At 35.1% G+C, this 15,009-nt stretch overlaps 1 protein-coding gene across 1 annotated transcript; it reads left to right on the forward strand.

The window, feature by feature from the left end:
* The first annotated feature begins 3,031 nt into the window (after positions 1-3,031).
* On the forward strand, positions 3,032-9,001 carry LOC132177329 (leucine-rich repeat receptor-like serine/threonine-protein kinase BAM3). The gene is made up of 2 exons (XM_059589597.1): positions 3,032-5,967; positions 8,303-9,001. The coding sequence occupies exons 1-2, from the start codon at positions 3,399-3,401 to the stop codon at positions 8,725-8,727; spliced, it is 2,994 nt and encodes a 997-aa protein (XP_059445580.1). The 5' UTR covers positions 3,032-3,398; the 3' UTR covers positions 8,728-9,001.
* Positions 9,002-15,009: the final 6,008 nt, after the last annotated feature.

Below are 15,009 nucleotides of genomic sequence, written 5' to 3' on the forward strand. Positions count from 1 at the left end.
AATAATGCATCTGCATATAATTGAGGACAGAAATCCCATCAATTTTGCTGTTAGAATTGCTAGTAATTCCAAATAGCAAATATGAAATGAGTTTGTGCATTTTCCAAATGCACTGTTTGCACTCCCATTCGAACGAGGGTGTGATCGGTCGATTATAACTTGTCCCGGGAGAGGGGGGTTGCCGTCCTACATCACATTAGCAGATACTGTTGCGTCAAATTCATTAGACTCTGAAAAAAAAATCAGCAGCCAGGAATTTTATATACTTTCCAAATTTTCAACCAGAATGGTTGAATTCCCTGCTGTCTTAATAAGAAAATGGTGTAATCTTGACTTCTTATTTCTGAAATCACATGCTAGAAGAAATGCATATCCTTTCACCATGTGAAGGAAGGAATAGAACAACTTGTGACATCCAAAGCTGCTTTAACTCCTTACAAAATAGTGAATCTGGTTCTTTCCTTTTGTACAATATTATGGTTAATTAGTGTGAAAGAAGTCAGCTGTTGTTCTTTCTTTTTCCGCAGCCTCCTTGTACAATCTTCTTGGATAATATGACCCTTTGATCCAGAATGAAAGGACGTGGCTTCTTTACTGGAATCCATTCCATACACCAAGAGCTGCTCTCACAGCACAGACTATTTTGGTTATTTAATGCAGAACTTTTCAGACCAGTTCTTAATATGTTTTCTCAGTATCCACAAGTCCTTCATGACTCTATTTGCTGAATTTTTTCTTCTTCTTTTTTTTGATGTATTGCAGAGCTCTTAGAATTCTATTTTATATCTTTTGGCTTTGATCAGAATGGCAACAGCATTAAATAAAAACCAGAAAGGAAAAAAATTCTAAAGAACCAAACAATGGTAGATATTCACCAATCTGTACAAATAATTATCTCTCTTTCTTTGGCCTGAGCTAGATGTATTCCTAATACCAGATTTTCACCAAAATATGATGCTGGGAATATGACAATGGACCCACGGTTTTTTGAATTATTAGGCAGTCTGCTCTTTGTTAAGAAAAACCCTTCATAATGCAAGATAATTGTGACAACAAATGTCTTTTCTTTTCATTTGCATGTCTTAGGATTACCAATCACTTCACCCTCTTTTTTGAGGTTAATTATCTTTACATTTGAAATGAAGGTTTAATAAATATTAAAGTAGGGTAAGGTGGTTTGGTATGATGGGGCATGAAAGATTTAGACAAAAGTGAAGTTGAGATGTTCCCCCTTGGCCTTCACCTCCAACATAAGACTGCTATTACTAAACATAATGTGACCACACAAGGGTTTTTCAGCGCATGAAGAAAGCCAGGCCACAGATAGTGACCCTTCAAAAGGGCTGGCCTGCCCTTCAATAACACAGATAGAGACACCTGAAAAGAGCAGCCCTTGGCCAAGTCACTTGCCACGATAGGCATCAAACATATATATGTGGAGCCAAACAAAACTATTCTATGACAAATCCCACATGAGAGAGAGAGAGAGAGAGAGAGAGAGGGGTTCATGTTAATACAAGAGCACTCTTTCCCATGTAGAGTGTGGGGGGGGATCATGGATTTTTCTTTTGAGGGAGAGATGAGTTCAAGTTAATACAAGAGCACTCTTTTCCATGTGATGAGGGGGGTCATGGATTTTTCTTTTGCGTTTCTTTTGAAGTGGAAGATCAAAAGCAGATTATCTCTGCTTTTACTTTTCAGCCCTCTCTTTAAGACTATTCCATCTTCTAATAAAGCTCTCAAATGCCGCATTACATAGAGTCTTGGTCCCAGACCTGTAGGGCAAGGAAGGAGAAGGAATAAAGTTGGAAGGCAAAAAAAATAAAGCTTCCACTGGTTCCTTCTTCCATGCAACCTATTCATCCAACATAATTATATATTGATCATTCAACAACATGGTAATGATATATTAATAATCATCATCTTTTACTTCTTACAACCTCTGTTCGTTGCAGGCACATGTTTCCAACTCAAGATTAAAATAAAAAATAGGGGACAGAAAGAATACAAAAACACTAGGCAGTACAAAATATTTACCCTTCTTTTGGCTGCTTAGGATAGAAAATTAAGAATGTGAGTATGAACCATATACAATACATCAGAATACACAAATAGTATGGTATGCCCTCACATGATCCAACCAATTGACAAAGGACATGTGTGATTGTGACAGCGTGTCATGACGGCAGAGCGACGACAACATCTATAGGGTATATATATCATAGTGCTTTTCCATAGGTCCTCCATGCATATCAGAGTTTTTAATATCATGGCAAAGACAACATCTGTTAGCTGTACTGTTGCTTAGATCTTCTATTCAATATGTTGTTGAATTATTATACTAGAGCTGTCCAGACAAGCAAACCATATGTTACAAGCTCTGTCTCAGACTAAGAAGAGTATCAGTGAAACCATGCCCTGCTTCAAATGCATTTCTCAAATAAAGTTGGTACTTTAGATTCTGTATTTGCAGAAGAATATGAGAAAAAAGTTGCAAGCATGGCTCAATATATTGATCAGCTCTTTCCATGGTTGCCAAAACATCTCTATTGATCTAGCCTTCCAAAAACTTTGACTGTTCTGGTCTCAAGAAGTAAACCTTCAATATAAAACCTGAGATTTTAAGTCACATTATAGTGCAATGAACACAACACATTATAATAGTGGCTCTACATTGATTTCTCTTCTTGCCTTTTCTCAATTCTGCATCATTTATTCATTGGAAAAAAAAAAAAAAAAAAAAAGGGATTGCATGATAGTCATCCACAAAAGCATGAGGACAATTGAGCCATTTTGAATGATTGAAAGTGCAGTCCCATTACCTCTCTCATTCAAAGCAATAAAGAGCATCCTTTGATTAAAGCTAAAGGGTATTTTTGTCATACGAATAAAGAAAGAGAGAGCATCAAACTTTACTTTTTCTCCCTCTAATCTAAACTTTAAATTTCTGTTATCCAACGGCTTTTTCTATTTTGCTTTTTTATTTTATTTCAACAAACCTTCTTCTCTCCCTTTCTTTTTCTTCTGCTTTTTTTTTTTTTTGGCCCTCTTAGCTTTGCCTAAAGAAGCTTAACAAAGAGAAATACAGATAACAACCAAACCATTTCTAGCAGAATATCATCAACCTTCTTATCATCTTCTCCTCTCAAAGAAAGGAAAGGGAAAAGAAAAGAGAAAGAAAGAAAAGGAGAGGCTTAGCTTCTTCCTTGTATTTGAAGACTCTTTCTGTGAAGATGTTTGATTCCTTAAGCCCATGCTCACTTGCAGCTTCTCAGATTCCTCTCACTTTCTCTTCCTTTTCAAGAAAATCCACTATTGCCCGTGAGCTTAAATCCTGTCCTCTTTGCTTCGAGTACTTCCAAACTCAATTTTGTTGAACATATTCTGCAGAGAGAAACATGGTCCCTTTCATTGTTTTGACACTTCTCTCTCTTCTTGCTACCTCTTGTTCTGCCTCTTCTTTAGTTACTGATTTCCATGTCTTACTCACACTTAGAAAAGGTTTTGAATTCTCTGATTCCATTCTAAGTACTTGGAATTCTTCCAATCCTAGCTCAGTTTGTTCCTGGGCTGGAATTCAGTGCTCCAAGGGACGCGTTGTTTCAATCGACTTAACAGATTTGAACCTCTATGGCTCTGTGTCACCATTAATTTCAAAACTCGACCGGCTTACTAACCTCTCTCTTGCTGGAAATAATTTCACAGGCACGATTGAGATTGCAAACTTGAGCAGTCTTCGATGGCTAAACATCTCCTGCAACGAGTTCAATGGCGGATTAGATTGGAACTACTCCAGCATTGCCAACTTGGAAGTGTTTGATTGCTATAACAACAACTTCACTGCCTTTCTCCCACTTGGGATTTTGAGCTTGAAGAAGCTCAAGTACTTGGATCTTGCTGGCAATTATTTCGTTGGCAGAATCCCAGAAAGCTATGGAAATCTGGTTGGCTTGGAATATCTTTCCCTTGCTGGAAATGATCTGCATGGAAAAATCCCAGGGGAGTTAGGAAATCTCACCAACTTGAGAGAGATTTACTTGGGCTATTACAATGTGTTTGAAGGTGGGATTCCAGTGGAATTTGGAAACTTGGCAAATCTAGTTCACATGGATCTTTCCAACTGTGGGTTGGATGGGCCAATTCCAAGTGAGTTGGGGAGCTTGAAGAAGCTCAACACTCTCTACGTTCATATGAATCTGCTTTCTGGTTCAATTCCAAAGCAATTAGGCAACTTGACAAACCTGCAGAACCTTGATCTTTCCATCAATGCACTAACCGGTGAAATCCCATTGGAGTTCTGCAATCTAAAGCAGCTCAAGCTTCTGAACCTGTTCATGAACAGACTGCACGGGTATATTCCAGACTACATAGCAGACTTTCCAAATTTGGAAACTCTTCAGCTGTGGAAGAACAACTTCACCGGCATGATTCCCGAGAATCTTGGACAGAATGGAAAGCTTCAGCTGCTGGATTTGTCCACAAACAAACTCACTGGTACAATCCCTCGGAACTTGTGTTTGTCAAATCAACTCAGAGTGCTGATTCTCTTGGAAAACTTCTTCTTTGGGCCGATTCCTGAAGGGCTAGGGAGATGTTCAAGTCTCACAAGAGTGAGGTTGCAGCGCAACTTCTTGAATGGCAGCATCTCAGATGGGTTCCTATACTTGCCTCAACTGAATTTACTGGAGTTGCAGAACAACTACCTATCAGGAACCGTGCCGGAGAATGCCAACAGTTCATCGGCGCCGGTAAAATTAGCCCAACTCAACTTATCAAACAATCTCCTCTCTGGTCCTTTACCTCATTCATTTTCAAATTTCTCTTCTATCCAACTCCTTTCCCTTGGTGGAAACCAATTCTCAGGAACAATCCCATCTTCCATAGGAGAACTCCTCCAAGCTTTAAAAATTGATTTGAGCCGGAATTCACTCTCCGGTTCAATCCCACCTGAGATTGGAAATTGTTATCATTTGACATATCTTGACATGAGCCAGAACAACCTCTCTGGCTCAATCCCACCAGAAATTTCCAACATCCGTATATTAAACTACTTAAACTTATCCAGAAACCACTTGAACCAAGCAATACCCAGATCAATCGGTACCATGAAAAGCCTCACAATTGCTGATTTCTCCTTCAATGATCTTTCCGGTAAGCTACCCGAATCTGGCCAATTCTCCTGCTTTAACGCCTCCTCTTTTGCGGGTAATCCTCATCTTTGCGGCTCTCTTCTAAACAACCCTTGCAATTTCACCACAATCACAAGCACACCCAGAAGAGGCCCTGCATATTTCAAGCTAATCTTCGCGCTTGGCCTTTTGATTTGCTCTCTAGTATTCGCATTTGCTGCCATGATCAAGGCCAAGTCGTTGAAAAGAAATGGCCCAGATTCATGGAAGATGACCACATTCCAAAAGCTCGAATTCAAGGTCTCCGACATCCTCGAATGCGTGAAAGACGGCAACGTGATTGGAAGAGGCGGAGCTGGGATTGTCTACCATGGAAAAATGCCAGATGGGGTCGAAATTGCAGTCAAAAAGCTTCTTGGGTTTGGCTCAAACAGCCATGATCATGGCTTCCGAGCTGAAATTCAAACACTGGGAAACATCAGGCATCGAAACATTGTGAGACTCCTCGCATTCTGTTCCAACAAGGAGACAAATCTCCTTGTTTACGAGTACATGAGAAATGGGAGCTTAGGCGAGGCGCTGCACGGCAAAAAAGGCGCATTCTTGAGCTGGAATTTGCGGTACAAAGCTGCCATTGAAGCAGCCGGAGGCCTCTGCTACCTTCACCATGATTGTTCCCCATTGATCGTTCACCGCGACGTCAAGTCCAACAACATTTTGTTGGATTCCAGCTTCGAAGCACACGTTGCTGATTTCGGGCTCGCCAAGTACTTGATCGACGGCGCCGCATCAGAGTGCATGTCAGCAATTGCAGGATCCTATGGCTACATTGCCCCTGGTACGTGCCATTTTTTCTCTGTTCTTGCTGCATATATAAACCTTTCTATTTTTATGTAGGATGTAGGTTCGTTGATTGGTTGTAAAACTTAAATGCCGAAAACTGGGCTTATTTTTTTAAGCTTAAATAAAATGAACAGCTGATATTTATAAATTTAAAATTTTCAAATTTAAAAAAAAATTATAAAATATTTCAATTCATCTCAATCTGATTGGTTGTCGTTATAGTAGTTAAATTAGCAATAAACTCCCAAAATTATTAGATGTATTATGGGATTCACTTGTTTCCGAGCAGGTAAATCTCTCATCTTTAAACATGAACTACTTGGGACAAGTGTATTTACACTGTGTCTCTTAAATTGTGTGTGTTTTTTTTTTATTATTATTCGAACAACCTAATAACTAAAGATTTTGTTGTCTTTGTTGTACTAATGAATCATTAAAAAAATAAACATATTTTTGGGTAGGATTAATGCTTGTAAATAGTTTAGATCTTGCATTAGTTTCATAAATGTTCTAGGCAAAACAAAATCCCAGAAAGAAAGAAACAAACAAAAACAAGGTACATGGCCTACACATAATCCAAAGTTTCCTGTGGTATGTGACTCCTGGCATCACATTCCTTACGTTACAGGGTCTCCCTGAATCCTTAGGACACCAACATGATAAAGTAACAGAAGATGAGTGATGACAGGGGTATTATAACTTTTTATTATAATAAAATACTTATAAGCTCTTAATCATTTCATTCCCATATCAGTTTATAAGATAATTATACTAAAACTTATAATATCATAAACATTTTCGACATAGCTCGGTGCAATAGGTTAATTTCATGTGAAAGGTGGGACGAATCCTATCAGGTGCTCAAGCAATTTGAGCAATCCATACTCTACATGCTCGGACAATGTTCATTGTTCATTCAATTCGAGCAAAATTTTTGTTCAAATTGTCTAAACATTTGTTCGAACATATATAAAATTTACTCGGACTCTTATATGAACCGCCCAATTGCACGGTAACCAAGGTGAGAGACAGAGAAAGAAGATCCATGAGAATTTTTTGGGTGGGCACACCTTAATTCCGTGGCAGAGAGGTTGTTGGGACGCACTGAGGTTTTGTGTGTGTGTGGTGGCAGAATCCAAGATGTCAAAATCTGACACACACACCAACACGAGTGCGGCTGCTGCTGATCAGTCCTCCCTGACAGTGATGCTTAACGTAACAGGGCGTTGAGTGGCGTGAAAGCTAACCGACATGCACGTCTATTTACACCACCTCTGTTTTTTTTGTTTTTCTTTCTATCAGATTTTAGGTCAACCAAATTAGGGTTTGGTTACGTGGAAAGGCTTTCCCCACTTGCACTTTTTTTTCTTTCTTTCTTTCTCTTTTGGCCATTTTTGGGTTCTTTTTAAACATACTGATGAATCTCTTTTTGTCTTAACCCTAATTTGTTTTCTTTACTCATTATTCATTCTTTTAAAGTGTGATGATAATGTTAGATTACATGCTTAATTTATTTTCTTCACAAGTCAATTTGGAACATCATGCCTACCTTAAGATATCTTAGGGTTGTTTTGCATGCAGGACACTGAGATATGGTTTACTCATTATTAATATATGAATTCTTTCTTCTTCTTTTTTTCTTATAAATTCTAATTAAGACTTATGTTGATTGGGGTATTATATCTTTTACTATAATTTTTTTTTTTTTTTATATATATAAATTGGTGTAACAGTTTGTGTGGGATAGAGATCTCAGCAATTTTAACAGCAAATGTGAGAAGATTTTTATGGGATCCGCTGCTCAAACAGGTCTCAGACAATCTGTCCACCTGTTTGGTAATGTAGGTCTTATTTAGATGCTCTCATATTTGTTGTTTGAATTACTGGAATAACAAATTGTTGGAAATCTAAATCCACTCATATGACATTTATCACAGTAGTTACTAAACAATTAAATTTGATTATATATGCTTGACACATGGTAAATACAAAGTGGACTACTATGTCAATTTATAAGAGAATTACAATAAAAGTTGTGTAATATCCCAACCATTTTTTCATTATCTTATTGGTCACCAAACTATATAATAATTATTATCTATAAAATATATGATTGTGCTGGAATGAAGTAGACAATGATGATTGATCTCTTGGAAAATGACGAAAAATCTATTGATTTTTCCTTCAATATTGGGCCTTCTTGTCAATTTTCAACTTGTTTAGAGTTGATTAGCCTTAAAACCTTAGCCCCAAGATGCTCTATCTTTGTGTATATATTTATATTGCAAGTACTTGAAATTTTACACCTTGTTCATCACACAATATTGCAGAGTATGCATATACTTTGAAGGTTGATGAGAAGAGCGATGTGTATAGCTTCGGAGTCGTCCTCTTAGAGCTTCTCACGGGCCGCCGTCCGGTGGGGGATTTCGGTGAAGGCGTCGACATTGTACAGTGGACCAGAAGGGTAACAAAGTGTCGCAAAGAAGAGGTCATGGGCATTGTTGATCCAAGGCTAACAATGGTGCCCAAAGATGAAGCCATGCACTTGTTCTTTGTTGCACTCTTATGCATACAAGACAACAGTGTTGAACGCCCAACAATGAGAGAGGTGGTGCAAATGCTATCGGAGTTTCCCCGCCAGTCACCGGACCACCATTCTTCGTCGTCTGCTTTTGTTCATGACCAACAAACAAAGAAAGTAGTTGAAAAAGAGAAAGGTTGCCCTAAGTTCAAGCAAGATCTTTTGGTTTAAGAGACTTGATGACTTTTTTTTTTTTTAGAGTTTTAATGGTGTCTTGAATTGGGTTGTTTCTGTTATAGCCTTACTATTTGCAAAATATATCTTTTTCTTTTGATTTTTGGCTTAGATTTAGGCAGAGGGATTTGGTGGCCAAATAGAAGTAGCTAGGAATAATTTTAATGGGTGCACTTCTTTTAAGGGGTGCAACTTTAGTGGGAGAGCATGCTAGCTTAAGGGGGCCATGCATGCAGGCTCTTTGTATAATATTTTTATTATTATATTATATATATATACATGTTATATTTTGATTGCTTGATATGTCACTTCAATTTTTGTTCCTCAAAGATCTCAACTCATTGCTATTTGCTGCCTGCTGGTGTTCTTTATCAAAAGCATGTGGCAAAATCTAAGTAGAGAGTGTGAGCTGGAGCCGATACATTTGACAGTCACTGCAATTATGACAAAGAGCATGCATGTTGTAGCAAAAGGGGATAAAAAAATAATAAAGCAAAATAAAGTAAAATTAGTCTATAAAATTGTCATGAATTATTTAGCGGGTAACATTCAAGAAAATTAAGCACAAGTGTTTTTAATGCAAAATCTTTAATAGAGTAATGATACATATTACATTCTCATCTGACCCTCATTCTATTAGGCTCATATGACATTACTCATCTGCCCTTAGATCAGTAATTGTTAAAATTAAAAAATCAAAGACTGATTGCACTATTATATCGTAGTAAGATGAGGGTGAGTTGGGGTATATTACTTGACATGACTCTAATGCTATTAAAAAAGAGTAATGCCAAAAACTACATTTTTATCACACCATGTTGACGTGGCAATGTCAATCAGTCATTCGATCAACCCTTGTTAAAAAAACATATTCAAAGCTGATTGGCACTGCTACATCAGTAAGGTGTGATAAAAATGTAGTTTATAACATTACTCATTAAAAAAACATGTATTTCTTGAGTAATTATAAATACTAATCTCCTATCCCGCTCTCATACCTATGAGTTGATGTAACAGTGCTCATCATACCTTAATTTTAAAAATAAAATAAAATAAAATGTTGATTAAAGGTATGATGAACACCGACACATTAGTCCAGTAATATGGGATAATGAGTATGTAGCATTACTCATTACTTGTACTTCTCACATTGACAATTTTATAGACCAATCCGATTCAAAAGTAAACTTTGTCCTAAAAAAAAAAATTAAGCAAGAGTAATACAATTTTACTAAAAAGTACTAAACATTTTGGCCTCTAATTCTGTTGCTAGCTCTATTCCTTCTTATGTTCGAAGTTGGGCTTTCAACTGTTGATGGCCCATATATTCCTTTTAGTAAAAGACTAAAAGCAGAAGGATTTCTCTATTTTCAACCCCAAAAACAAAAATCAACTTGCAGAACTAATCTCTTTTACCAATGTCAGACTGCGGTGATGATTGCTGTGTCCCTATGGTGAGAAGGCAGAGTAATTTTGTGGATTTCTGTTCGATGAGTGCTAGGCTCACAAATAAATTTTACAGAAAAAAATTTTTATAAATTGATGTAACATAACATGATTAGGTTTTTCAAAATTTGAACTTATCTTATATCTATTCATGTTGTGTCACATCAGTTTGCAAAATTTGTTTGTAAGCCTAGCACTTTTATTTTTTTATTTTTTTTATTTTTTTTTTATTTTTTAAGTTTTCCTTGTGGATGATTTCGTATATAACATCGGACATCGGAGTTAGTTTTTATACAATTCAATTTTTTTATTGGCCTGAGGTTTTTTTGCAAATTTTATGTCTGTTTTGAATGTTTTGTGTTTTTATTATGTTTTTTGTTGTGTTTTGAAAAAAAAAAAAAAAAAAAACCCTAGTTTTCTTCCTTTCCTTAAACCTCCCTCGCTTATGTTGGTGATATTCAATTTCAAGTTCCTTGTCCTTGAAGTTAGGTCAAGATTCAATCATCTTTTATTTTTTCACAAAGCTAGCTCTTATAAGCTCTTATGTTTTTAAAATCGAAGGCAAAAATATACGGTTTTTAAACTGCATTTTTGAAAATCCCACGTTTGAAATAACTTTGTTGGTGCAGGATGATGAGGATTTGTTCCGGTTCTTCTATTATTATGACTGTTGTTATAGCTGCAAACCATTATCATATTTATCATGTGAATAGGAGATTATCGGGGTGAAGATCAAAAGGAAAGCAAGAAGAAGAAGAAGAATGAGGATGGCTGGCTCCGCTATGCAAAATGTTATTCCCACCTTGTGTTTGGAAGCATTCTCACTTCTTCTTCTTTTCTTAGTTCTATTCGTTTTAGGAGTGGCAATGACTCTCCCTTGTAACCCCTTTCCCGTTTCCTTTGTTTGATTATAAAAAAATAATAATAATAAAAAAAATTAAAAAAAAAAGGCACAATATTTGGCAGCGCATGCAGAATAAGAAGGAAAAAGAGAAGAAGGAACACGTAGATGAAAATAAATGCAAATGAATTATTTAGAGAAATGCTAGAATCTAATAAAACCCCCACATTTTGCCCATCAAATCTTAGGTGGCAAAGTGATATTTGCCAAGTTGATGTAAAAGGGCACATGGACTAAGTTGTTGGCAAATGGCACTTTGCCACCTATGATTTTGATGGGTAAAATGTGAGAGTTTTATTAGATTCTAGCATATCTCAATTATTTATTATGGGTTTAAATTTTTGGTATTAATATATGAAAAATAATACATTTTTCATATATTTTATATTTTGTTGTTATTGAAATATTTTGTATTCGTAGGGTAGTAAGTACATACAAGGTTCTAAACAACAAAAATCCTCTTGAATTTGTTTGGGCAATAAGAACGTTCCTTTATGAGAGGAGGAAGCATCTCCTCCTCTTCCCCTCCCTTTTTACTTTCCGCTCATATCCTTCTCCTCCCCTTTTGGTTTTTTTTCTTGTTTTTTGTTTCTTGCTATTTTTAGGTGTTCTTCAACCAGACCAGCAACTTTGACCTCTTCCAACGTGCTATGCTGCTCATCTCCTTATTGAGATTGGTGGGGTTCTAGATCTAGGTCTTCAAACTTAGATCTACTCTCCTCAACCAGTTTTCGATCCGCCATTCACCAACGCCTGCCGCCACTGCTGCTTATCGTGTCCTTATCTTGAGATCGGTGGGGTTTTAGTGTGTATCGTCTCCTTCACCTCAGCCGCTGGTTGTTTGTTTGTGTTTTTGTTTTTGAATAAGAGTTTTATTCCTTCTAGATCTGCCATCATGAGCGATCTATGGGGTGAGGAGGATTAGATCGGCGTGAGGGATTTTCTTTCACAACCAAAAAATAAAGGTTGGGAAATATAGCTACCTATGTCTTATATCTAGTCTGCCCAAAAGCAAATATGTGCATTAACCGCAGTTGTACATATATTAATGGAAAAGTTTAGGTCATAGATAGTATGTAACTGTAAGATTTATATTGTACCTATGACGTTGTAACCTCATAGTTTTGTGCTATGATTTTTCAGAACTTTTATACTCTATGATGTAAGAGCTTTATCAATAAAATTACAAAGATTCCCGTTTCAAAAAAAAAAAAAAAAAGTAAATACAAGTATGGATATTTGAGTTCGAACATTGTCTTCTTCTTTATTTATCTCTCATTTCAATTAAAGCATGTTTGAGATTGTGTGTGAAAAATATAGCTTTTAAGTAAAAAAAAACGCTTTTTGGTAAAAGTTTTATTTTTAGGCTTTTGCCAAAATACTTTTTGGCCATTTTTAGAGTAAAAAAATAAAATAAGTACTTTTGGAATTTTTTTACCAAAGAGGCCAGCTTTTATTTGGCACAACTCTTTAAGTGTTAAAAATACTTTTTAAGCTCTCAAATAGGCCATTAAACACTCTATATGTTGGCTTTACTTACCCTCATATACCTAATACCAGACAAAAATTAGCTTACAAACTACTTTGTAACTAATTTATACAAACAAATATAAGAAAGTGAATTGTGTTTTTGAAGCATTTAAGAATCATATTTTCTTATTAATGCTATTAAAAAAATATGCAAGAAGCACATGCTAATAAAAAAATATGTGCTAAAGAACACATGCCACTTTAATTATATTGGTTTGTATAAATTAGCTATAAATTAGTTTGTAGCTAATTTACGTCCCCTAGCGGCCATTGTTTTTTTAAGTGATTGATGTTGCTTTACTCGCATGCTGAAATGTGTCTCAAAGGCCCGTTTGGCAATAGACTCTTAAACGTTTTTACTTTTTATATCACAAATTCACTGCCTAACAAATTTAATTTGAGCATTCCTAGCAGACTTCCTATAAGGAGTTTGTTCCCTAAGATTAGGGAATATGTCCAAAAAATCACAAAAAAATCCTACATCAGACTCTCTAAATGAACCCTAAACATTAGAATTGCTACAGTGGAACCTAATGTTTTTGGTTCTACTATTGCAATCCTTATGATTATTAAAATAAAAAAAAAAATGATTCTCTCCTCTCTCCTCTCATGTTTTACAATTCTCTCTCATCTCTCCTCTCATATATATAATATAATTAAAAGAATAAATATTTTAATGATATAAGGAATGATTAAGGGAAGGTATTTGAGTATATTTTGACATAAGCATTCCCAGCAGACTCCCTATAAGGGAGTCTATTTCCTAAGTTTTGGGAATATGTCAAAAAAATCGCAAAAAAGTCTCACAGTAGACTCCCTAAATGAACTCTAAACATTATGATTGCTACATGGGAACTCAATGTTTTGGGTTCTACTATTGCAATCCTTATGATTGTTAAAAAAAAAAAAAAAAAATGATTATCTCTTTTCTCTCCTCTCATGTCTCACAATTCTCTCTCATCTTTCCTCTCATATATATAATATAATTAAAATAAATAAATAAATATTTTAATGATATAAGGAATAATTAAGGAAAGCTATTGTGGTATATTTTAACATAAGGAAGCAAAAAGTAATTTTAATTCTTAAATGTATGAAAAATGGCGAAAAAACTGTTGAAAATACTTAAAAAGCAGAAAATAATTTAAATCTTTAAATGTAATTTGAATATTTAAACTATAAACAAGAAAGTTACTGAAAATACTTTAATTTCACATCAATCAATCATTCTCAAACCAGTACCAAATTCATTGCCAACCAGTACCAAATAGTCTAAATTATTGGTATGAGTAAATAGTTTGGTAGCACAATACCACCCACAGAAAGTGAGGTGATTGAGCAACCAAAGACCGAAGACAAAATTCAGTACATGGAAAGAATAAATGCAGGACGACAAAGACTCAGAAAATTAAAACAATCTTGACTAAACTAATTCCACCATATCTCTCATCTTGATAGTGACACAATCTGACAAAGGGTGAAAGAAGAATGATATATAATAATTATTAGAATATTCAACTATAATATATGATTGGATCTTTAAAATCAACTTAAAAAAAAAAAAAAAAAAAGGTGAAGAACCCACTACTATGATATGTGATTGGCTAACATATCTCATCTAGATTCTTGTTTCCTTTTTCAAATATATCCATGCAGGGCTGGCTTCATGAGAGTTATATGTAACCCATGCAAGGATATAGTACTCTAATGTGTGATTGGCTAACATTTTGCACTTCCATGCATTCAATTAATGATTTATAAATCCATGTCTCCTTCATTATTTTTGTTATAATATTAATTAAATAGTTAAATTTATTATTTTATATCAATCTAAATTGTTAGGATAAATGAACAAAAATCATGAGTTTGAATATTATCTTCGTCATTCACCTTACATTTTTAATAAATATTAAACGTTATAGCTCACATATAATGCCTTAGAACTTAACTTATATAACATCATTTTAGAAGGTGATGCATAACCACATATTATAGGATTTGTAATATCTTGGTTCCATATTGAGAAGATGATAAATAATTCACATAAAGTTAATGATTTATAACGATAATCATGAGTCTAAAGAAAACTTCAAATTAACTAATCTAAATACGGCTAATGCTTTTTCTAAATTATTACATGATCTATTCATTGATTTCTGACATGTTTAGCTTGTTAACCAAGTTTCAATGTTGGTAGACTTTAAAGTTTCATTGAAGCACTACTTGTTGCCCACGTAACTTAGCTAGATGGGTTGTTATCTTCATCATATTCTATAAAGATTTCCATTTTTTGTTTTTTTTGTTTGGTAGACCTTTATCTTGACAGTGGGAGTCCTTGTAATTATTTTCTTTGTACTGATTTGTTTCCAAAGAAAATTGATGATGTATAAATTTTATATTTA

This window comes from Corylus avellana, chromosome ca4 (assembly GCF_901000735.1).
Source record: "Corylus avellana chromosome ca4, CavTom2PMs-1.0".
In the NCBI taxonomy this organism is placed as follows: Eukaryota; Viridiplantae; Streptophyta; class Magnoliopsida; order Fagales; family Betulaceae; genus Corylus; species Corylus avellana.